Source organism: Orycteropus afer, unplaced genomic scaffold (assembly GCF_000298275.1).
Source record: "Orycteropus afer afer isolate SDZICR_OR568_19922 unplaced genomic scaffold, OryAfe1.0 scaffold00313, whole genome shotgun sequence".
Taxonomy (NCBI): domain Eukaryota; kingdom Metazoa; phylum Chordata; class Mammalia; order Tubulidentata; family Orycteropodidae; genus Orycteropus; species Orycteropus afer.
The window spans coordinates 2,061,997-2,087,087 of record NW_006921900.1 but is presented as its reverse complement, the minus strand read 5'-3'; the positions used below and the strand labels follow the sequence as shown (position 1 = coordinate 2,087,087).

Genomic DNA, 25,091 nt, shown 5'->3' with positions numbered 1-25,091 from the left:
CCAGGGAGGGAAGGGGAGGGGAGGCTAAATTCCTAGATAGGTTGGGGGGGAGAAATATATATATATATTTATTATTACTATATATATCTATATACTAATAATTAGTATTGGGAGCTCTGGTAGCATAGTGCCTAAGGCACTTGACTGCTAACCAGAAGGCTGGCGGTTCAAACCCACCAGCCACTCCTTGGAAGGAAGATGGGGCAATCTAATTCCGTAGTGATACTGCCTTGGAAACCCAAGGAGGGGTCGCTATGAGTCGAGTCCAACTCGATGACACATAACAACAACAACAACAACAATAATTAGTATTAGATTATTAGTGGTTACCAGGGGTAGGAGGGAAAGAAGGAGCTCTGGTGGCATAGTGCTTAAGGCATTTGACTGCTAACCAGAAGGTTGGCAGTTCAGACCCAACAGCCACTCTGTGGAAGGAAGATGGGGCAATCTACTTCCGTAAGGATTTACTGTCTTGGAAACCCAAAGGGGGTTGCTATGAGTCACAATCGACTTGATGGCAGTGAGCTTTTTTTTTTTTTTCTTTTAAGGGGAAGACGGGGGCAGAAGGGAAAGCATTTGTTTGAGGGGCATTGAGTTTATACTAATGTGGTAGAATATTTTGGAAAAGGATAGCAATAATAGTGGCACAACATGAAAAATGTCATCAATGTCCCTGATCTAAGTTGCTATGCTGGCCAATGTTTTGTTGTATATGTTTTCACCAAAATAAAAGGAAAACAAAAGAAAAAAATCCCACCTCCTATTCTTGAGTGTCTTTTGGGTGTGAGATCCCTTGAGGCTGTAATGAGATTGTAATGAGAAATAATGCCCACAAATTCTTTGATACTCCTCCATTCAAAAAGTGGAGACTAATCTCCCCCTTCTTGAGTGTTGGCCAGATTTACTGATTTGCTTTTAATTAAAAGAATAAAGAGGAAGTGATGGTGTGAAACTCTGGAGAGTGGGTCATAAAAGGAACTGATGGTACTGCTTGTTCTCTTTCTTTCTCTTGGATCACTTGTTTGCAGGGGAGGATGCCAACTACCATGTGGTCAGGAGAGCTCTGTGAATGAGGAACTGAGGCCCCCAGCCACAGCCATATGAGTGAGTCATCTTGGAAATGGATCCTCCAGCCCTAGTCAAGCCTTCAGATGATTGCAACCCAAGCTGCCACCTTGATTGCAAACCCATGGGAGACCCAGAGCCAAGAACAGCCAGGTTAAGTTACTCCTGAATTCCCCACCCACAGAAACTGTGAGATAATAATGTTTCTTGTTTTAAGCCACTTCATTTTGGCAGTCATTTGTTATGCAGCAATAGATAATTAATATAATGACTGATCATGAGAACAGAGACCTGGCCATTTGTCTAATCTATAAATGAAAGCCATTGGAGGGCAGGCTGCCACATGGCAGGCAAAGAGGGGCTGGGATAGCATCAGAGTGGGCTTCCAAATCCAGGGTTCTGCTTCTTGCCTTGCTCTGTGGTAGCCTTGAGTGGCTCTCTAGCCTTGCTGGGTCTTAACCTGACCAATGATATCATTAACCATGAAAGCTTCATAGGTCTGATATTCTTTTACGTTAAGTCTTCTTATTTGTAGCTTTAAATCTTGCAGATTTGCAGCATGCCCCCTTCAGAAAGGACTTAAGGCATTCTATTTCCAATCTCCATATTTAAGGAGAAATGATTGAATTTTAGCTTATGGTTATTGAAGTATATACTCCATGGTGGTTAGGAACACAGATTCTAGAGCCAGATTGCGTGGGTGCAAAGTCCAGCTCTGCCACTTCCTAGCTTCTGCCTCAGTTCCCTTACCTATAAAATGGGGAAAGTAGTAGTACCTACCTCTCAGTGGGTTGTTCTAAGAATTAAATATATATAAAACATCTGGGATAGTGCCTGGCCTATCCAACCAGTTGTCTTCCAGTGGATTCCAACTCACGACCACCCCATATGTGTCAGAATAGAACTGTGTGCCATAGGGTTTTCAGTGGCTGATTTTTCAGAAGTAGATCACCAGGCCTTTCTTATGAGGCACCTCAGTGTGCACTTGAACTGCCAACCTTTTGGTTAGCAGCTGAGCACATCAACTATTTATAACACGCAAGGACTCTGCCTGGTCCACAGTAATCATTATATGGGGGATTGCTATTATTATTATTAGGAACTCTGGTGGTGTAGTGCCTAAGGCATTTGACTGCTAACCAGAAGGCTGGCATTTCAAACCAACCAGCCACTCCTTGGAAGGAAGGTTGGGCAATCTACTTCAGTAGTGATATCACCTCGGAAACCCAAGGAGGGGTTGCTATGAGTCAGATTCGACTCGACAGCAGTGAGTTTGGTTTTTGGTTTGGTATTATTATTATTGTTATTACTACAAGTTCATTATGATATAATTAAGAGTGACAATGATTATTCCCTTGTATTGAGTACCTACTATGTACCAGGTACTGGGCTATATGCTTTGCATGGACCACCTTACTTAATCCTTACAGCATTCATGTGTAGTAGCGTTTTCATTCCTATTATGCAGATAAGGGAACTGAGGCTTAGTGAGGTGATATGATTTATTTAATGTCACCCACTGGTAAGTGTCAATACTAGATTTTGAGTGGCATCTGATTCCATGTTCTTCACCAGTACGCTAAGAGATTTCTAAAACTCAAAAACAAAACAAAACAAAACAAAACCAAAACTAACAAACATAAAGACAAATGCTTTCAGACTTTCAGAGCAGGAAGTTGCTGTGAAGTCTTTAGTTCAACCTGCCCATCTCAGCCTCCGCCACTAAAGGCCCCGTCCCCTGAGCCTTGGCTAGAGATCTTCACAGTAGAAACTCCAGAGCTAATAAATAATGAAAGCTTTCCTTGATTCATAATTTGGTTGAAGTTGGAGGATTCAATATTTGTAAATTAATTTGCCCTCATGCCTCCAACCAACTAATTTGTCAACATGTTAACATAAGCAGCACATTCCCAGAAGCCGTTGCTTGATCTACTAGCGATGCAGGAGGTTATGGGCCAGACATCCAGGGTCTGGAAGAATGGTTTTCCTGATGCTCTGGCTTAATTAAGGGCACCTTCTGGCCCTTCCCAGGCCACAGTACATTCAGATTTGAAATCTGCCAAAGCAAGGTTTCATGGAGATAGACAAGATGCTGGAGAGACTAGCTTCTCAGAGGTAAAGGTTTTGTAATTTACAGAGCAAAGTGATGCTGACAATTAACTTATTACAATGGTTCTGTTAGGACAGTTTTCCCCATTTTACAGATGAGTTACTGAAGTGTAGAGAGGGCCAGGGTCTTGTCCAGGGTCATATGTGTGCCAGTGACAGAGGTAGGGCAGACCCCAAGCTCAGAACAACGGGAGAAGCAATATGCAGTCTTGGGGATCAGTTTACTGTACCAGGGTGTGGACTTTACAGAGGAGAGCAGGTCTTGAAGGACGTAAAGGATGGAAGTGAGGCTGGCCAGGGGAGAAGGACGGCTATGCAGCTGAGTGGACAGCATGAGCATAGGCCCTGGGGTCTGCAAGGAAGCAGGAGAGGATGCTTATTCCCCACCAAGTTTTGGAAAGGGTGGATGGGTTAGTTGAGCATGTGGGGTCTCCTGCAGGGCTGTGAGGACCTGAGGGTGGGCTCTGTGTGTGAACACCTGAATGGCCTCCAGGATCACCCAGCCTGCCTGGGGCAGTGCTCTTGTGCCGGTGGAGGAGAGGCTGAGAAGGGTGTTGGAAGGGATGTCTCTGAGCCCCTTTTGTTGGAGATGAGAGAAAGGCTCTGAAGGTATTATCTTCTGCCCTGTCCTTTCTACCTCTCCCAACACAGACACACACATACACACGCGCACGCACACACAAACACACACACATCATGGGCCTTTTAGAGGCTTGTCCAGACCCCCTGGCTCCTTTGGCCCAGGCACCCAGTTGTTGGAGGAGCCTTTGGGAGCCTCAATACTCACCTCATTTCTCTTGGTTCCACCAGTGGAAAATCAGCCAATGGCCTGTTTATTCCAACCAGTCAGTTAAAGCAAGGCATATGGTATGTGCATGTGTGTGCATGGGTGTATGGGTATGTGTGTGTGTCTATGTGTGTGTGCATGTGCATGCGTGCTCACATGTGTCTCTGACACCTTTATACACCATCTGTGTCCCCATCAACGTCAGTCATACCTATGGCCAGGGAGGCAGCCTGTATCCTGGGTCCTTACCTTGGTTAGGTGAAGTTTCCCACCAGAGCCTCTGGTACAGATAATGAGATGCTTAGAAAACAGGAAGCACTGCCGCTCACCCTCCTTCTTTAGTGACAGAGACCCCAGGCGTCCTCTGGTGATCTTACCCTTTTCGGACATGGGCACTTGGATGAGGGAACCTGTGGTTGAAAGAGGGTGAACCTGAGCCCATTCCAAGGACGACCCTCTGCCTCTGACCTGGCTTTGAGATTGAATGTGGGGTTGAGACATCAGCAGCAGTGGCAGCAGGGCAAGGTTATCCTATCTCCTGGTAAAAAACATGCCCTAAGACATTGCTTCCAGGCCCTCCTCAGGACAGATGGCAGTGGGAATGATCAGAGAAGCTCCATGCAGGACTCCTTGACCTCTCAGCCAGGGACCAGGGCCTTGGCAAGAAAAGGAACCCTAAAGAGCATGCATGGCCCATGTAGTGAGAATGAAGGGCTTTGGGGCAGTACGAGGCTGCCACATGCAGCCATGGCAGACATCAGCAGACATCACCAATTGATCCACACATTCTTTCCTACAGAACTCAATAGAGCTTCACAGTCCTTCTCAACAGTGCTTCAGGAAGCCATTACTGAACAGAGTTGGTGCCTGTGATGGCTCTCATTTGCTATTTGTTGTTGTTGTTGTTGTTATGTGCCGTCGAGTTGGCCCCGACTCATAGTGACCCCTCCTTGGGTTTCCGAGGCAGTATCACTACGGAAGTAGGATTGCCCAACCTTCCTTCCGAGGAGTGGCTGGTGGGTTTGAACCGCCAGCCCTCTGGTTAGCAGTCAAGTGCTTTAGCCACTATGCTACCAGAGCTCCTACTGCTCTGGAATTGTTATCCCTAATGCATGCTCAAAGTTTGTCCTTCACTCCATCTACTGAGTGAATTACTACTTATGCTTCCACATCCCACTCCAGTGTCACTTCCTTTGGAAAGATAGTCCTAGCCTCCAATCCTGCTCTGGACCACCATGCCACCTCCTGATGATGTCCACTCCCTGTCTGCAGCACCTCCCTGCATTTACTTCTTTATGACTCTCTCTCACTACACAGTTTGCTTGTGGAGGACAGGACTGGATCTGGTTGTTCTCTGGGTGTCCTTGTAGCCCCATTCAGGGCCTGGCATGAATGCGGCAGGCATTGGTGCTTGTTGGTGGGGCCAGGGTTGGTTATCTGATGACTTCCAGCCAGGACTCCCCCTTGGGAGTGTGTGAAGAGGATGAGAGGGCTGTTGTCACAGTGATAGGAAAACTCTCCTCTGCTGCCAGGGCAGAACAAGGGAGAAAAGGCCCAGAAAAAGGGCCCACAAGGGCCCACCTTCTCATCTCAAGGTCCCACCTAGACCAGCGAGAAGGGAGGAAATGCTTCGTTGTAGGGGAAGGAGCAGACTCTTGGTTTTTGGGGATATCTTTAATCCAGGAGAAGTGATTCCTTAGGCTAGTTCCAAGCCAAGCACATACGGAGTTTTCTTTAGAGGGATCTCAAAATATCATGTGGGGACATTTGTGGCATAGAGTGCACGCAGTGCAGCTCAGGGGCAGCCAGGACACAGTCAGGGCTGAATCTGGGCTCAGTAGGTCTCAGGATGGGCCTTAGGAAAGAGCAGAATGGCTGCACACAGGGGCTTGGGGCAAAACTCCAGGGAAGCTATCCTTGCTTAGGACAGCATGGGGGAGAGGCAGTGGCCAGTAGGGGGTGCTGGTAGGTTGTTCATCTAATTATAGAATCCCAGAACTAGATGAAGGTCCCCGGGTGGTGCAAATGGTTTGAGCTCGACTACTAACTGAAAGGTTGGTGGTTTGAACCCACCCAGTACCACTGTGGAAGAAAGTCCTGGCAATTTGCTTCTCTAAAGATTATACTGCCTCACAGCAACATGCAAGCCATCACAGTAAGACAAATTGACAGATTCTAGTCAAGAAAATCCTACGAAGCAGTTCTACTCTGTAACACATGGGTCATCATGAGTCAGACTCGACTTGACAGCAATGAGTAAGATAGAAGAGTCTTGGTGGGGGTGGTCCATTCTGAGGCTGGAAAGCACCTCAGGGGTGACCTGAGGCAGAAGCTGAGCTTCTCACAGAACATGGGATTTGAACAACTTGACCTTTAAGTCCATCCCAGCTCTGAAGTCCTGCATTGTGTGTCTTCAACCCCTCAGTCACAAATAGCCTCTGCCCACCTCTCTCAATATCACTGTGACTCTCAAACACTGTGCTCACATTTAAGTTGAGGCTGCAGGGGAGGGAAAACCTTCCACCTATGAGAACAATTCTTACAAGGCTTTTCCCAGGAGGTAGATGAAGATGCCCCAAGGACAGAAAGACTCACCCAACACCGTCTTCCTTTCAGGCACTGAAAGTGCTTGTAATTCTCCAGATAAGAACCAATCATTATCTTCCGTCCTCTGCCCATACTTCCTCCCCCAAAAAGGACATGCCAATGTTTACTATGACATACAATAGACAAACCTAGGCCATCTGGATAGAATTATGTTTACATCTGGAGAGAAGGAAACTGTGAAAACCAATAATATCTGCATCTATATCTATAGATACTGACATCTCATACAGCTGTCATGTTCCACCAGCGGCCCCAGAATCTCTGCATCCACGCTGGCAGGTTTTGGCAGCTAACCAACTAGCAGTGTCCTGAGTGCTGCCTCCCTGCCTCTGCAGTGGCCCACTGGTGAGGATGGGCAGAGTGCAGGGCTATATACCTTGTCTCACAAAAGTCTGGCTGGTGTCCAGGAGGATCTCACAGCCCTCAATGATCATGCGTTCGATGGCCAGGTTTTTCCGGATGTTCTCTGTCTCGCTTACTTCATCGTGCATGATCCTGTAGGGGCAGGAAATAACCCAGTCAGAGTTGAGCTGCCCCCACTTTCAGGGAGGAGGAATAGTGGATCTCTGGCCAGACATAGTTGTGAATACATGTGTATCTAATGTGTGCTAGGCACTTTACAGGTGTGCTCTCACTTTATCCGTCTGTCAGCTCAAGGAGGTAGGCGTTCTGATTTCTGAAAAAGGAAAATGGAGGTTAACAACTAGGAAGCAGGTCGGTCTGGTTTCAAAGTCGGAACCACGTGAAACAGAAACAAGACCGGCTCTGACCCTGGGAAGGAGGTGGGAGTACAGGTGACAACTTGCCCCTCTTTCAACTACAAAAAATGAACAAAGAAGCAACCAAAAAACCAAACTCACTGTCATTGACTCAGTTCGACTCATATTGACCCCTCAACTACAAGCCATAGTATTTTCATCCATAGAAGAACACAAGCTCATTTCTGCTCTGAAAGCTCTTTCCCCAGATGTTTATTTTATTTTATTTATTTTTTTGGTGTATCATTTGGACCCTAGAATGGTTTGTTGTTGGAACTCATGGCAATCTAGCTGGCTCCAGTGGTTCTAGCAGGAAAGCAGGACACAGCCTGCCCTTGATCTGAGAACACAGACTGTCCCAACTGCCCTTATCTTGACTGCTGCAACAACACTCCTGTCCAGAAGGTGGTGCCATTTAACTTTTTTTTTTTTTTTTTAAATATAGGTTAGCTTTGAAGAGTGTGCGCTGCTAATTTTGCTGTCTTGTGGGTTTTCAGGAGTCTCAGGAAAGTGATGATTTCTTGGGTCCTCTGGAAAAAGTATGCCACTTACTCCAAGCAAGCATAAAACCCTCTGTTTGTCTGCTTATGCCTGAAATTCCACCAGCCAAGCCCACTTAAAACATCCTTCAATAGCTTCTCACTGCCTCCAGGGTTTGGGTATTCAAGGCCTTCTAGTTGTCGGGCTCAGGCCTACCTCCCCCATCCTCCTCTCTTGCCATTGTCTCCCTTTTCTGTCTCATGGGCAGGAGGAATGGACTGCTCCACATTTTCTGTTTCTAAGCTCACCACCCACCACTCGTCTGTCAGTTTGTCATACTGTGGTGGCTTGTGTGTTGCTGTGATGCTGGAAGCTATGCCACCGATATTTCAAATACCAGCAGGGTCACCCATGGTGGGCAGGTTTCAGTGGAGCTTCCAGATTAACATGGACTATGAAGAAGGACTTGGTGGTCCACTTCTGGAAAAAGTGGCCACTGAAAACTTTACAAATAGCAGTGAAACAAGACCGGGCAGTGTTTGGTTCTGTTATATGTAAGGTTGCTTACATTGGAACTGACTTGATGACACCTAACAATAACAACAACAACAAGACCACCGAGAGGGCTGGCTAATGTGGGTAGCCTACAAAGTTCTCTCATGAATGTTACTCAGTTTAAACACTTGCCAGTTTCCTTTCTGGTGGAGCTGGATCTAAAATGAACTGAGTCAGCATGGTATTGAGCAAATAACTTAACCTCTCTGATCTTTGTTTTCCTGATCCGTGAAGTGCTGGGGTAAGGATGAAAGGTTATGTATTTCATGTGCGTGGCCCATGATAGGTGCTTGAATCAAAGGTAGTGATCATTGTTGCTGTTATCATCAGTTGCAAAAGTATTATCATCACAGTTATTATTATTTTTTTTCTGATTTAGGACATTTAGGTTTAAAGACTGGCACTTTAATAAAGAGAGTAGGGCATTTAGATGGGGTCCCTTCTTCAAGGACCTTAGCCCCACTACCACTCCCTCAAGCAGTCCTTCTCTCAGAAGCCCAGGCCCCAGCCCTCTCTGGAAAGGATGACTGAAAGATTTGAGGATAAAAATTTTTGTTTGCTAGGCCTGACTCTGTATTATTAGAATAAAATTCCATATTTTTAGTTAAGATGCCATTTCTTTAAAACTTGGCTTCAACCTTGTGTTATGATTAACTTGCTCTCTCTCTAAGTTACAGTTATTAGTTCCTGCTGCATGCTGTGATCTAAGACAGAGCCATCTACATCAATAAAGACTACTGGGCCAGACTTTAGGACCGGCCACCTGGGTTTTGCAAACACCAGTGGAGCCTCTTCAGGATTACCTGACTGCCAGGGACTTACAGGGAACATTGCTTTCTTAACACCCACTGTCCTATCTAACTTTGGGAAAATTACTAACTAATCCTGCATATGTGCTGTGTCTCTTTTTCCTTTAGTATAAGAACCCCTGATTATAAGTGCTGAGCAGAACAGGTGTTTTTTGGAGTCATTGAGACTCTGCCCGTCTCTTGTTGGTGGTGTGCCTCCTAATTAAACTCTCTTCTTTTCCTTGAACTCTGGTGTGGACTATTGGCTACACCATTCCAGGGTCTAATGCTAGTATTTTTCAGGTAACAAAGACACCTTCCTGGGCATGTAGTATTTTCCTGGGGGATGTATTCGTTTTTGGTAGTAGCCAAAGTTGATCTGAACCAGTTTTGTTGAACAGGAGGTCATGGGTGCAAATAAAGGGTTAATGTGCTCGACTGCTGAGCACCTTGGAAGAAAGGCCTGGTGATCTGCATTGGAAAGGTCACAGAGGTGAAAACCCTATGGAGTGCAGTTCTACTCTGACACTCATGGGGTCGCCATGAGTTGGAATCAACTCAAAGGCAACTGGTTAGTTGGCTGGTCTCTTGATCAGGTGGGTGACTTGGTGGGGAAGGCTGTATTTGGTGATATCAAGGGGTGATTCCAAGGTAGCAACATTAGTTTCCTATTAGACATGTGTACACTGCTGCTGCTCAGGGTAAGTACCAGTTCCAGGCTGGGGTTTGTGTTGGGAACCCATGTCACACACTCAGTTGGAGGGCTCTGGGAAAGCTCTTGGGGAAGCTGGAAGTGATGTTTGGGTTACCTAGGATCTGGGGGTTCTTGACCAAATGGTGGGACAAAGTTGGGGAAGTCAGTCCCCAGTGAGAATGAGTGATTCTGAGCATAAGGGCTTGGTTATCTGATGGCTTCCTGCCAGTATTCCCCCATGGGCATATGTAAGGAGGATGAGAGGACTGTTGTCATGGTGATAAGAAAACCCTCTCTTGTGCTTCCAGGGCCAAGTTCAGGGCAGGTACAGGTGGTTACATGGAATAAGGGTACAGCAGGCTGACACACCCAGGATCTAGGGGAGAGAAAAGGATCATGATCTTGCGCCAGATACCTTGGTACCCACGTGCCACCTGCTCCCTGCTTGGCACCAGGACAAGGTGTCTGCCGTGATGAGGAGCCTTACTGCCTCAGGGAACCCAAGTCTTCTCCCCTGGGGAAGAGTGCACAGGAGTTGGCTTCCTGGGTGTGTGAGGACTAGGGTGTGCCCTCACAATGGTTGTGTCATTCTGCAATTGCATATTGGTTATATCCATGTCCTGACCCTCTGCTCTGCTGTTTGTAACTCAGCTGGGCCTTGGCAAGGTCAGAAGGGACAGCCTATGTGTTGCTCTGGTCTAGCCTGCTGAGCCCTCTGCCTAGCTGGGGGCCATAGCTTGGTTGGCTACCTCTTTTTTTTTTTTTTTTTTAAATTAGGATTTGGTGAAGATTTACAGAGTAAATTCACTTTTCATACAGCAGTTCACATATACTTTATCTCATGTCATTGACCAAAATTTACAATGCAGCAGCTCCCCTCCCACTTCCTCCCCATAGTTACCTCCTCCCAGTGTCCATCCCTTCATACTCTTCTGCATCCTGAGCTATCTCCCTGTGCATAAGCAGCCCTTCCTTCTCCCATGATTGTTCTCTCCAGGGCGTGTGTCTATTTGAGGTAAATGTTTAACTCACATGCCTGTACTTTGTTTGGCTGGAAACCACAGTTGTGGGTTCAATTCCAGACCTGAAGGGCAGCTAGGGGCCATAGTCTCAGTGGTTACACCAGGCTCCATTGGACCAGCAAACCTGGTCCCCACCTTCTTTCTTTTTTTTTTTTTTTTGCCTCCAAATGATTTTGAGTTTTGTTCCACATTGTTCTCCCTCTCTATGCAGGATCTCCTACATCCCTTCCAAGTGGATGGCAGTGGTAGCTGTGCACCATCTAGTTCTTCTGGTCTCATAGTTGTATAGGTTGCAGATCGGATGGTGTACCAGTCGCTAGGACTGATTGTTTCCATTAATTTTGGTTTTCTTCTTTCTTCTTGACGAGGAGAGACCTGTTGTTGCATCTAGATGGCAGCTTCCTAGCTTTTAAGGTCCCAGTCGCTACTCGGTTGGCTACCTCTTGATAGACTAGGGAAGCCATTTAGGGCATTGAGTGGCTAGGCAGGACACCGGGGAGGGCTAGGGGCTGGACCAGCCCATCCTAACCACAGGCCCCTCCTCATCTCTGACCTCTAGAGGTCCAGGGCTAAGTCCTTGGTCTTGTCTTTTTCTGTGTAAACTCACTCCCTTGTGAGCTCAGCTAGTCTTGTAACTTTAAATACCAACTAATGATTCTGAGTTTATCTCTCCCTTCAAACAACAGACTCAAATATCCAACTCCTTTCTTATCATCTCCATGTGGATGTGTCATTGGCATGTCAAGTTTAACATGCTCCCCAATTAAGATTTTGGACTTGCCCTTCAAACTGGCCTCATCTGCATTTTCTCTATCTTGGTGAAGGTAAGTCCATCCTCTGGTTGTTCAGCCTAAGACTCTGGAGTCACCTGGGACACAAATCTTCCCCTCATTCCCCACCTTTGATCCATCAGAAAATCCTCTTGGTCCCACCCTTGAGACACTCTCAGATCTGAACATGCACCTCCCTCCACTGCTCCTGCCCTCGTACCTGCACCACCCTTGTTGCTGAGTGTTGTAGGAGCCCCCCTGGGCCCCTCAGCTCCTGGCCTTGCAGAGGAAGCCCTTCTGTGGCTGTCGAAGTGGAGAGTGAGCAGGGGTGGGCCTTGGCTGCAGGGTGGAGCCTAGGGTTGTCCACCCACTGACATTACCTTCTGTAGTCTGGAGTCTGAGCACAAGTGGGCCTGTCCCCAGGACCCCTCTGGGGCTGTATAGCCACAGGTTTGGCACATTGACACTGGAGAACAGAGGAAATGGGCAGAGTGACTGGGATCTCCCAGGCAGATCCTTGTCTTGAAAGGTGGGCACATATGGGTGCCCAGGGCTTTTGCTGGGATCCATCTGTGCCAGGGACCCCGCATTCACCCATGCTATTTCCACACAGTGGCAGGGACCCCACACTCAGCCACACTGTCCCTACACAGTGCCAGGTACTTCAAACTCAGCCACATTATCCTCATTGGTATCAAAGACCCACAGTCATCCATGTTATCCCTATCAGTGCCAGGGACCTCACACTCAGCCACGTCATACTCACATGGTACCAGGGACTCCACACTCAGCTATGTCATCCCCACACAATGCCAGTGACCCCACACTCATTCATGCCATCTCCACACAGTGCCAGGGACCCTGAACTCACACCTTCCCCATAAGTACCAAAGACCCCACACTCACCCATACCATCCCCACTTAGGCTTGATTTGAAACCACTCAAGATCTCTTCAGGGGACTCTGCTTTGAGGTGAGGCAGGCTGTGTCACTCCCTCAGAATCCAAATATGAGCTTCTAGCATCTGGGGTTCAGCAAGCCTCTGGGGGAGGGAGCGTCTTGGGCCCACCCCATGCACCTTTTGGGGCGGGGCAGGGGGGCTGGGCTCACCTGGACAGCTCTTCCAGCTTGGATTTGGCATAGTCCAGGCTGTTGCGCTCAACATGCTCATGAGGTGTGTGGGCCAAGAGCTCGTGTAGCGTTAGGATGTACCTGGGGATCTGTGGGTAGGGAAGAGGCAGAGAGACAGGGAGCCAAGAGAGACAGAGGGGCAGGATAGGGCAAAGGGAGAGGGACAGACAAAGACAGAGAGATGGGGGACAGGGCCCCAGGGAGAGTCAGGGAGGCAGGGACAGAGAAAAAGAGCAAGAGAGGGACAGAGACAGGCAGAGAGAAACAGTGTGACACAAGAAAGACAGACAGAGAGACAGAGCAGCAAAGTAGAGGGATGGTAAGAGACAGAGAGAGAAAAGCACAGAACAACTGTTCAGCCCAGGGAACTTCCATGGCAGGGCTGAGAAAGGAAATGGTCTGCAGAGTTTCCAACATGGAGGCTCTTCCAGGGTTTCTCAGGACCCTCCACCCTGGCGGGAGGCAGGGCCTAGGGAGTGGGTTCAAGTCTCAGTAGGGGAAGAGCCTTCTGGCTGCCGTCTCTAGGAACTGCCCCTCGCCTTTCCCCACATGTTCTGTGGACCACGGCCAGCTTACCCTCTACCATCCAGGGCATGGGGCTGGTCCTAACATCATTCCCCATGCAGCACAGAGCTGGGGTCTCTATTAGGAATGGTGCCCTCAGGCATGGCTCCCTCCCAGCTGTGGCCCTCACTGCCATGCCCTCTACTCCCAAAGACCCCTAGGTGGGCAGGGCTGGCAGCCACCTGGAACATGGGGTAAGTGAGGAAGGTCTCCAGAGTCCTCTCCTCACAGTCAGGCTTGGCCTCGTAGTGCTTCAGCAGCTTGTCAAAGTCACGGTTCTGCTTGCAGTGGGCCAGGATCTGCAGGCTGTACTGGTGGTTGCGAACAAACTCCTGGTAGATGTTGAGCATGGGCAGCAGGATGTCAAACAGGTCGGCTGGAAGGACAGTGGGGGTCAGCCGGGGGCCAGGGGGAGACAGATGCCCCTAAACACCCAGCTCACCCAGTCCCAGTCAGTGAGGCCAAGGGCCAGGCTCAAATCCCCTGCGCTGGGAAATGCTCCAGCTATTGGAATCATAGATTTTTAGAGATAGGAGGACCCTGTCTTGTCTGACAAGGAGCTCTGGTGGTGTAGTGCTCAAGGCATTGGGTTGCTACCCAAAAGGTTGGTGGTTTGAATCCACCAGCTGCTTCATGGAAGAAAGATGAGGCAGTATGCTTCCATAAAGATTTATAGCCTTGGAAACCCAGTGGGGGTCGCTATGAGTTGGAATTGACTTGATGGCAGTGAGTTGGTCTTTGGTTTTTGTCTTGCCTAATACCTCTTTGTTCAGGGTTAGAGAGAAGAGGTGGAGTGGATGCTGTAGTGTGCTGCCTGAAGCCCCTTTAGGACCAGGCACTTGTTCTCCCAGCCGCCTGGAGAGCTGGCTCATGGCTCTCAGCTGGGTCCCCTGGCAGGAACTGCTCTCTGCTGAGGGAAGCTGCTTTGCCCAGGTCATACTCCATCCAGTGACTGGTCCATGTGGGAGTAAAAGGCCAGCCCCTGCCTCAGTTCAGGACATCTCTGAAGGGCCACCCCAGTTCCAGAGTTCCCCAAGGGGTGGTTGGAGGTCTCTACTGCAACAGCATTGCAGTTTCTTCCTCCCCATTCTGCTGCCCTCATGACACCACTGTCTTACTGCTGAAAGTACCTCCCAGTAGACCTCCATCCCAGAGTCTCCCACCTGTGACAGAAACGGACCCATCCCAGGCCACAAGGTGAGTCAATAGCAGGCCTGGAACCAGGTCTCCTGAGTTTTCACTTCCAGGGCTTCCTGCCCCGCCCCCCCTGAGACACTTTCCAGTGATTCTCTGCTCCTTCGTCTGTTTGTCCCTTCATCCGTCAGTCCCTGTCCTGCCAGCCCTCCCCAGTCTGTAGTTTCTGATTCAATCAGGAGGCTCCCACTGGTCTATCTGTCTCTGATCTCCCCCCGTTTCTGCTGAGTATATGCTGCCCTTCCAGGAAAGCCAACCATGTTCCCAGATCTGCCCTTCAACATTTGGTGGGAAGGGATGGAACCATCTGAAACCTCTGCTTACAAACATCATCTAAAAAACAAACAAACAAAGCTTTCCTTGTGATAAATGCTAAATGAGAGATCATATAAAAGGGCATTCAGTGACCCAATGGACAGCGTCTTCAACAATGTTGCCCTACCCCTTCTAGAACTTCTGATTATCTTGACCTTTAAGAAAAGCAGGTGTCTTGACTTGACAAGAACAAACATCCCTACTTGCACACAAACAATGTCCAGGGACTGACAGCAGAGAGACTCTGATAGGCCCAGGTTTAAGGTTTGGTTTGCCAACCGGCCTGAGCCTGTTTCCTCCTCTCCAATGTGGAGGTGACACCAACACTCACTTTTATTGATCAAATTAAGAAAGTAAACAATAATGACAACAACCCCTTCCCCCCCAAAAAACAGCTAGTGCTGGTGAGGTGAGGTTCAAGAGGTACTTTGCTACATTGCTTGTATGTTGCTCTTGGAATGCCATTTGACAAACCATATGAAGCAAGACCCTTGCCTATGTTTATACTCTTTGAGTAATTCTATGTTTGGGAAATGAGCTCTAATATGAAGAAAATTTCATGCACAATGATGACTATTTATAACAACAAGTTGGAAGCAACTCCAAGAGTTGCACGATAAGAGCCGATTATATAAATGATGGTTCATTCACTGTACTGGGGCATGATACAGTGATGCAAATAGGATGTTTCCAGCAAGAGAAAATGCTTATGCTACAAGGTGAAACGTAAGTGCACACACACACACACACAGAGCAAGATTCCAATTCTCTATTCACTACGTTTACAATTACGTAAAAGGGGGGAAAAAAAGATCTATGTGTAGAAAAAAAAAATTGGAAGAAAACATCCAAAATGTTTATAGTGGCGTTCTTTGGGAAGCAGAACTATGGTTGATATTTTTAAACTTTTTCTACTGTTCTGGATTTTTGAATCTCACCAAATGAGGATATATGCATTATTTTGAAAAGGGAAAAGTGGATAAGAGCTAAAAATACCTCTTTTCCTCCTAGAAACACAGCTTTAGCTGACTTATCTTTCCCTTTCTGGCCCTTCTGAGAGATTTCATGGGCTTTAAGGATGCCACTAGTTTCCACTCTGGAAGGTGCCCCAGCCTTGAGGGGCAGCCGAAGGCCCCTGGAAGGGGCTTCTGGGGGTTTGGGGTGGTTGGGGCCCCTGTGAGGGGTGGCTACTCACCCAGGACCAGTGTGGGCCAGCTGGAGATGCGAGCTTTCAGGCCTTGGTAAAAGATCTGGTGCAAAAACATGATGGTTTCGCTGAAAGAGAAGCACAGGGTGAGCTCGGGCTAAGAGAGCGAGGGCCTGTTCCTCCAGGACACCTTGGGCCAGGCCTAGAGTGTCCTCCAAATGCAGCACAGCTGAAGGGCCCATAGGCTAGGGCCAGGTGACCACCTCCTGCAGAAGTCCTTAGCAGCAAACCTCTTTCCCAAATGAGTCCTTATATGGAAACCTAATCAGCAGAACTGACCAAATAATAAAATGAAAATATGAGGTCCCTTGTTCAAAAGTTGGTAAAGATTTCAAGACAATACTAACAGACTAACTTACTTACTAAGTAAGTGCATGCTCCTGTCAGCTTCAAAGTTTGAGTGGCCAGGAAGCTAGTCCTGCTGATCACTTGCCCAGAGAGGGGGAGCTGCTTGGAGTGATTGCCTCCCTTGCCCCCTTGAGCCCCCACTTGTAGGAGTGCCTCTGAGGTATCTTGGAGGAACCCAGGGCTCTGGAGAACACAGAGTAAAAGCCACTGATGATGTGAAAAGAACTAGGGTTGGGACCCACACAGAATGGGGCTTGAATTCCCCTTCTGGCCCTTCCCAGCTGTGTGATCTTCAGCGAGATGTTTAACATCTCTGAACCTCAGGCCCTTCAGGGTGAAATATGACAGTAAATTGAGGTCACCCCAGTAGGTGAAGTATCTACTCCAGTGTCTGGTACATAATAGACATTCAGTAAAATGCTACTTCCCTGTGACCACCCTCATGACTGTCCTCTTTCTAGGACTCTAAGTCGCAGAAGCAAAAGGAGTCAGAATCATCCCTGGTATGCAAGGCCCTGCTTTGCCACCACTGAACGTGTTCTGGAACCTGTATCCTCTCAGGCAGCCTAGCACTGGGCTGGGCAGTAGCCTCTGAGCATGGGCCACATCTGCCTGATCTCCCTTCCTGTATCACCCACCACTCCCCAAGCAGCTGCCCGCTATACGGTGAGCCCCTCCTCTCCCAGGGCAAGCCTTCAAGAACACAGAGAACACCTGAGAGAAGCCACTCCTGCTATTTCCTGTGGCCCCAGGCTTCCTTCCCAACCATCTCTCCCCCATTTTCGTCCATCACCCCCAGCTTCCACCACCCTGCAGACCTGGAGTTCCTGCCAATAAGTCTGGGGCTTGCTTTTGAACCAGATGTGGTAAACTGAAAGGATTTTGTAGTGCACCCCATTTATGGATAGGAAAACTGAGGCCCACAATGAAGGATTGATTCTTCCAGGAGTTAGGGGAAGTCTTGAGCCTTGGAGCCTGTCTTTCTCTCTCCTGGAAAATTCTTTTTCTTTGCTACATCAGGTGGCCCCTGTTTGGTTATATTCTCAGTGGACATGCTCTCTGCTCCATCCCTCCCTCCTCTGTGTTCCCCAGCACTCTGTCTGGGTGTTTGAGATGCCTGCAGTTTACCACCCTGGGATGCTCTCATGGGGGCTGTCCCCTCTCCCAGCAGCTCCTGCCGTACAGACTAATGTAGTAGCCTATCAGGAACATCATAAGCTAGAATTGCAAAAATATAATTGATGAAGCCTCCATTTTTTAAGGTGTAAGCTTTGAGTACCTCACCTTTAATCCTATTATCTAAAAATTACCATTGTTACTCATCTGATGAGACAAAAAAAAAGTATCTCATTTTGATTTGATTGCTTTTAAAAAACATCATTGTTAGTGGGTTGGTTGAACATTTTTTCAAATATATAGGATAATGGATCGGCCATTTATACTTCTTCTTTTGCAAACTGTTACTCTATTCATGTCATTTCCTATTTTCTGTCTTTTTTAAGTAATATGTGCTGCAGACAGTTTTGTTTCTCTATTTTTGCTCATTGATTTGTGTGTGTAACATTTTTTTTTTTCAAGTTTTTCCTTTTGGTATTTGTAGGTCTACCGATCAATTTATTTTTACTTTCTGCCTTGGGCACATGTCTGGCCCCACTCCCAGACTGCATTCACATTCACCTATAGTTTATAATATATTGTATTTTATTACTTCATTTTTATACAGAAATACTTTATCTAGATTTTTCTTTGCTATCAGATGTGAATAATAGATATAAATGTAATCTTTCTCTCAATTTGGTTTGCCAATTGTCCAGCCCCATTTGTTGAATACCATCTGTTTCTACTGATTTGATAGGCTGTCTTTTCATATTTACTAAATTCTCATGTATTCTTAATCTGTTTCTGGATCTCTAATTTGTTCCACTGATCTATCAGTCTGCTGTGGCACTGGTCCTAGTTTGTTGTTATGATTTTATAACATATTTGTAAACTTTTATAATATAGTTTAATTACAGGTGTCTTTCTTTATTCTTTTTTGGAATATTACCATCTATTTGTATATATTTATTCCTTTGGTTGAGCTTTAAAATCATTTTGCTAGGCTACATTTCAAGTGGAATTACATTAAATTTATAGAGTATTTGGAGAGAATGACATCTTTGCAAGACGGAACTTTTCCATCCAAGATGCTGATATGTCTCTCTGCTTACTGACATCTTTAGTTTACGCCCTGTGACACAGGCCCTATGTTTATTCCTAGATATTCTAGGTTTCTGTTGCTACAGAGAATGGATTCCTTTTTCCACATTATATTTTCAAACTGGTTACCGTAGATAAAGAGGGAAATATTGATTGTGATGATACATTTCTTTAACAACTTGAATCATAACAGTTTTAGTAGTTTCTATGGTGATTCAGACTCTGATTTTGCCCCCATGGCTAGCTCTTCATTGGCTTCCCATCTCATTAAATAGCCACCCCATCTCGTCAGATGCTTGGGCAGAACCTGGGAGTCATCAGCCCCTCCCCACGTTCACTTCATCAAACGCCACTGATCCTGTTCTCTTCTATCACTCCTGTCATTCCCATCACCTCTGCCTGGACTACTGTTAACAGACCTGTAACTGGTCCCCTGCCCCCACTCTTGCCCCTGTCCCAACCATTCTCCATTCAGTCACCAGACTGATCTTTTTAAAGACTTAAATCTGACCCTGTGGAGTGGGATAATGATCCACTCTTTAATTTGGCCTTTAAAACCCTGCAAGAGCCGCTCCTGCCTGTCTCATGTTCAGTCCCTCTCCTCCTGTCGCTCTGGCCTTCTTGCTCTTTCTTGAAGTTGCCAAAGTTTTTTCTGCCTCAGGAACTTTGCCTTTCCCTTTGCTTGGAACACTCTTAACCTGCACTTGACTGCTAATCAGAAGGTTGGCGGTTCAAACCCACCAGCCACTCCTCGGAAGGAAGATGGGGCAATCTACTTCCCTAGTGATACTGCCTCGGAAATCCAGGGAGGGGTCGCTATGAGTCGGGTCTGACTCAAGGGCACATAACAACAACAACAACAACAGCTTTCACACTACAATGGCAGAGGTGAGTAGTTGTGACAGAGACTGTACAGCCTGCAAAGTCTAAAGCATTTGCTATCTGGCCCTTTACAGAAAAAGTTTGCTGACTCCCAGTCTTATGTGAATGGTGCTCCCTGGATTGTGCAGTGCTCTGTCCCTGCCCACAGGGAGCTGACAGTCTAGTGGGGAATCTAGACATGAAGGCAATCGTTATTAAAGTGCGACAAGTGCTACACAAGGGCAACACAAGGGCCCTGGGAGGGCAAAACCAGGAGACATAAGCCAACTGTGGCAAGATGAGGGGATAGGAGTTAGTCAGGGGCATGGCATCCAGGGGAAGACTTAAAGAAATAAGGCATAGGGGGGAACAGTCAGAAGGCGAGTAGGGTGAAAAGAATGTTCTAGGGAGAGTAAGTGGCCTTTCTGCAGGACACATTTGGGAAGTGCTCACTGCACATTGTCTCCACCCTGAGCCCAGAAAGAGGCATGACTTGCCCAAAGCCACTATAGCCCAAAGCCACTATAAGGTGCATAGTGCTTCGCTAGAGCAGGACAGTACCAGCGTCTCTTTACTCCTGCACTGTTCCCCTGCCCCAACTGCACTTTGGCAGTTAGTCACGCAGGGGTCAAGCACCTGCTCCTCCTCACTCCTCAGCCCATGCAGATATGATAAATCAGTCACAGCACTTGCCTCCACTGAGCTGGATATGGCCTCATTGTCCTTCTTAACCCAGGGCTCCAGGCAGCCACTGCCAATCAATCTGATACAAACTATTTGGCCCCTGGGGCATGATGCCTATCTTCATGGGCAATGTCTGTGGTTTCCAACCCGTGATGCTGGATGTGATTTTTATTAAAGGGAAATAGTCCAAGTCTATACGCTTATTGTCATGGTTAAACAAGGCCTGCTGCAGCTGTTTAACTCAAAGATCTTTTTCCTCTGTTTGTAAAGCACACAATTAACACCCTCCTCAGTTCTTCAATATCCTCGATGAATCTGCCAACCTGGAGGGAGGCCTTGCTCTTCCCAAGGACCTCTTTTAATGAGCTCCAGTAAATTAAATCACCAATTAGCATCAGGTTTTTAATGTGGCTGTACATTTCAGCCTAGAAGCCCATCCAAGGGAAAGCTATGTGCTGCCATGCTTTCTAATAAGCAGGCTGCAGTACTCTGCACTGGGCTATCCATGCAGAGAGCTCTGGGCTGTGGTTGGAGGCACAGAGACTGGGGAGGGGCATGTACTGGTTCCCCCCAGCACTTACAGGAAGTGAGAAGGCTGGGTGCACATACAAGGGAAAGTTATCTAAACGGGCAAGCATGAGAGAAAGTGCATTCAGAGACCTGCGCTATAATAAGTCACAGTCTGAAAGAGGGAAGGGTGACGGGGGTGGGGGGTGGGGAATGTGCTACACCTGCTGACTTGTTGGAAATGCAAATCCTTGGGCCCCACCCCAGTCACTGAAACTAAGAAACTCTGAGGGTAGGGGACAAATTCTGGCTTGAGTGTGAGAAGGCCAGCATCTCAGTGGAAATGTTGACTTAGGAAGGATCAAGTTGACTCAGGAAGGACCAAGCTCTTCACATTTTTCAGCCAAATTTCAGATCTCTGAATCTAAAAGACCCAGTTGTATTTTATGGGATCAATGCTATCTGATTTCTTTCTTTTGCTTATTTATGTAATGCTTAATAATTAAGTTTAACGTGTATATTAAAGACTAACATTGTCACACTCACTGATTCAGGGTTTCTAGAAGGTTCTGTAAGGCCAATAGCATGGTCCCCTCTTCCTCCTGCTTCTCTCTCTCTGCCTTTCTTCTGATGCCTCATCCATGTCCATCAGTCTTGTCCCACCCCACTGACTTTCAGCCTCTCCAGTTCCCATATCTGTAATGACTGAATGATGAATATTTTTAAAAAAATGCAGCCAAATCACCATCTGTTATGGATTGAGTGGTGTCCTCCCAAAATATGTGTTGGGATCCTAACCCCTATACCAGTGGATATAATCTAATGTAATATAATGTAATCACTTGACATAACACAATGTAATGTAATCAATCACTTGAAGCCATACCAGTTAGGGCCAGTTCCAAGCCTAATTGCTTCTTAGTTACATAAAGAGCATATTAGACACAGAGCCATTGGAGCACGTCCTGGGGAAGACAGATGTCTCGCAAGGATCATCAAGAACCATGCAAGGTCCGGGACTACCTACAAGGAAGGAATCTCCATGGCCTAGACCTTGATTTGGACTTTCAGCTTCCAGAACTGTAAGAAAATAAATTTCTGCTCTTTAAAGCCCCCTACATGTGGCATTTCTGTTATAGCAGCACTAGAGAAGATACTGCTGAAGTGATTTACTTTAATTCTTAGATGAGAATCATTTGCTGATAGAAAACTCTGTTTTTATCTTCTGTTGCTTTTATCTAGTTGACACAATTTTCTTGCCCATCAAGAAAACCACTTTTTAAACCAAGAAAATCCTTAAAGAGACAGACTGAGAACAGAAGAGCAGCCATCAGCTCAGACTCTGAAATTCCCCAGACTCAGTCCTAATGCCCAGAGCCACCAGCTGGGAAAAGGGACCACTTTTATAAAGTACACGGGAAGCATGCGTACAGAGCAGAACTCTGAGGAGTCTAAGAATTCTGAATGTGAACTTGGCCCCAGGTCATTATGACAGTACTGAGGTAGGAGAACAGAACATATTTTATGAAACATTTTGTATCTTGATTTATAACTTTCAAACATTTAAATCAGGATTTCTTAACCTTGGCATGATTGACATTTTGGGTTGGATCATTCTTTGTGGTGGGGACTGTCCTGGACATTGTAGGATGTTTAGCAACATTCCTGCCTCCGTTTGACTGCTAACCAGAAGGCTGGCAGTTCAAACCCAACAGCCACTCCTTGGAAGGAAGATGGGGCAATCTACTTCTGTAGTGATACTGCCTCGGAAACCCATGGAGGGGTCGCTATGAGTCGAAATTGACTTGACGGCAGGGAGTTTGGTTTTGGTTTGGTTGCCTCCCAGTTGTGACAACCAATAATGTCTGCAGACATTGACAAATGTCCCCTTGGGGACAACATTGCCCTAGTACAGAAACACTGATTTTGCCCCAGGTCCCACAACTGTTGGGGTGGGTGGTTTGTAGCTCCATGACCTTGGGCAACTTCCTTCATTTCTTTAGTAAACCAGGACTCCTGTCAAAGTTCAGCTCAGCACTTGGTGGCCAATACCGGGTAGGGCCTTTCTTTCCCCTTTCACCAAGCGCTCTGAGGCAGAGCTAATCTTTGAGAGTGCTCACCTGTTCAGGAAGATGCTGCTGACGTCATCATGAGTGATGGGGGGCTTCTTGGAGCTGGCAGCCATGCGCAACGGGCGCAAGAAGTTGTTGACAAGGATGTGCAGCTGCTGCACGTACTCGGCCTCGGCTTCCAACATGCTGAACACGACCTGGTTCCTTTTCCGCATGCTGTCGGCATGGGGTGACCGGATGTAGTCCTGGATGATGGTCTTCCACTTGCGCCGGCACAGCCAGCCCCGCAGGAAGCTCTGCACCTGGGCACCCAGACCAGCACAGACAGTCTCCTGTTAGTCTTGGCTTCTCTTTTCCTTCCAGGCTGTGAGTGCCCCAAGAACAGGGACCAAAGCTTTGTTTGTCACCTTCCAATGTTTATACATGGTGCAAGCATTTGTGCCCGACTGGAGCCCTGGTGGCACAGTGGTTAAGTGCTCAGCTGTTAACCAAAGGTTGGTATTTCGAACCCAGCCAGAGGCTCCATGGGAAAAAAACCTGGCAATCTGCTTCCACAGATTGGTATTATTAGGTGCTGTCAAATTGATTTAGACTCATAGCAATCTCATGTGGCAGAGTAGAATTGTCACATGATGGTTTCTAGGCTGTGATCTTTATGGGAGCAGATCACCAGGTCTTTCTCCCATGAAACTGCTAGATGGGTTTGAACCACCAATCTTTTGGTTAGCTGCTGAATGCTTTAACTACTGTACCACTAGAACTCCTTCCCCAAAATAAAACTAAACCCACTGCCATTGAGTTTACTCTGACTCACAGCAATTCCCATTGCGTTTCCAAGGCTGTAAATCTTTATGGAAGCAGACTGCCTCATCTTTCTTCTGTTGAGAAGCTGGTGCGTTTGAACCACTGACCTTTTGGTTATCAGCCTAGTGCCTTAACCACAGCACCATCAGAGCTCCCTCTCATAAAGAATACAGGCCAGAAAACCCTATGCAGCAGTTCTACTCTGTCACATGGGGTCGTCATAAGTCGAAATGGACTGGACTGCAACTAACAACAAGTAACCTAAAGGTTATAAGTTTGAACCTGCCCAGTGGCACTGAGGAAGAAAGGCCTGACGTTCTGCTTCTGAAAAGATTACAGCTAAGAAAACCCTATAGGAGCTCTGGTAGCATAGTGCCTAAGGGACTTGACTGCTAATCAGAAGGCTGGTGGTTCAAATTCACCAGCCACTCCTCGGAAGGAAGGTTGGGCAATCTACTTCTGTAGTGACTCTGCCTCGGAAACCCAAGGAGGGGTCGCTGTGAGTCGGGTTCAACTCGACGGCACATAACAACAACAACAACAAGAAAACCCTATAGAGCAGTTCCATTTTGTAACACATGCGGCCACCCTGAATTGGAATTGACTTGACAGCAGTGGGCTTATTTTCTTTTGTTTTTGGCATGCTGGGTGTGTCAAAGAAAAGAGCTCAGACATGGACCAGGCCTGGTTCTGCTACCTCCGTGATGCCTGGCAAGCTATGTGGTCCCTCTGAACCAATTTTCCCATCTGTAAAATGGGGCTAATGAGAAGACAGCTGGACTGCACTTTAATCAGATCTCCAGGTTGCATTAGAAGCATTTGCTGAAGGGGGACAATGTGACCCCACATCTTCATGAGAGGCAGCTTGAGGATGGAGTGTTGCCAGGCTGTGCTGGGCATGGCTCACACCTCATCTCTTCTAATGATTGTTCTGAAAGCCTAGACGTCTCAATTAAAGCTCTTCTGGAGAGAGGGTGATTATCAAATTGAACACAACATGGCAAATTAGTTAATCTCATGCTTGAACCTCATTGACAGCTTTTGAATGCTGGGGCCTGCCAGAAGCCTCTTTTCTTGCCTAGTGGGGAAATGACACAACACTTAACTCCTAGTCTTGGAGTCAGGCTGCTTGGAGTGGGCTCGTTTTGGCAGGAACTTGGGAAAGGACCTCGATTCACATACACAGAGAGAATCATTTAAGATGCATATGCTTCCAACCAAGGGGGCCACCTGGCTCCCTGCCACTCCCACCCTTGAGCTATGTGCAAGCTCAGGATCCATACAGGGAGGGACAGGGCGGGGGAATGAGAGCAAGGTGGCTGGATGGAGTTGGGGTGGGGGAACTGAGAGTTTCACACTCTGGGGATCACCTGCTGGGGAACCAGGCAGAGTGGTAATCAAAATATGATCAACTGAAAGGGGCACTGGCCATAAGCAACAGATACATGTTGTTGTTATGTGCTGTCGAGTCGGACCCGACTCATAGCGACCCCTCCTTGGGTTTCCAAGGCAGTATCACTACGGAAGTAGATTGCCCAACCTTCCTTCTGAGGAGTAGCTGGTGGGTTTG

General features: G+C 47.2%; 1 protein-coding gene across 1 annotated transcript in view; it reads right to left on the bottom strand.

The window, feature by feature from the left end:
• RASGRF1 (Ras protein specific guanine nucleotide releasing factor 1) overlaps positions 1–25,091 on the bottom strand; it is a 132,019-nt gene that overhangs the window by 52,322 nt on the left and 54,606 nt on the right. The window contains exons 5-10 of the mRNA XM_007951826.2: positions 22,766–23,019; positions 16,035–16,114; positions 13,513–13,706; positions 12,746–12,855; positions 6,945–7,063; positions 4,211–4,371 (exon numbers count right to left, since the gene is read on the bottom strand). Coding sequence (XP_007950017.1) covers positions 4,211–4,371; positions 6,945–7,063; positions 12,746–12,855; positions 13,513–13,706; positions 16,035–16,114; positions 22,766–23,019 — 918 coding nt within the window. The remainder of the gene's footprint in view (positions 1–4,210; positions 4,372–6,944; positions 7,064–12,745; positions 12,856–13,512; positions 13,707–16,034; positions 16,115–22,765; positions 23,020–25,091) is intronic.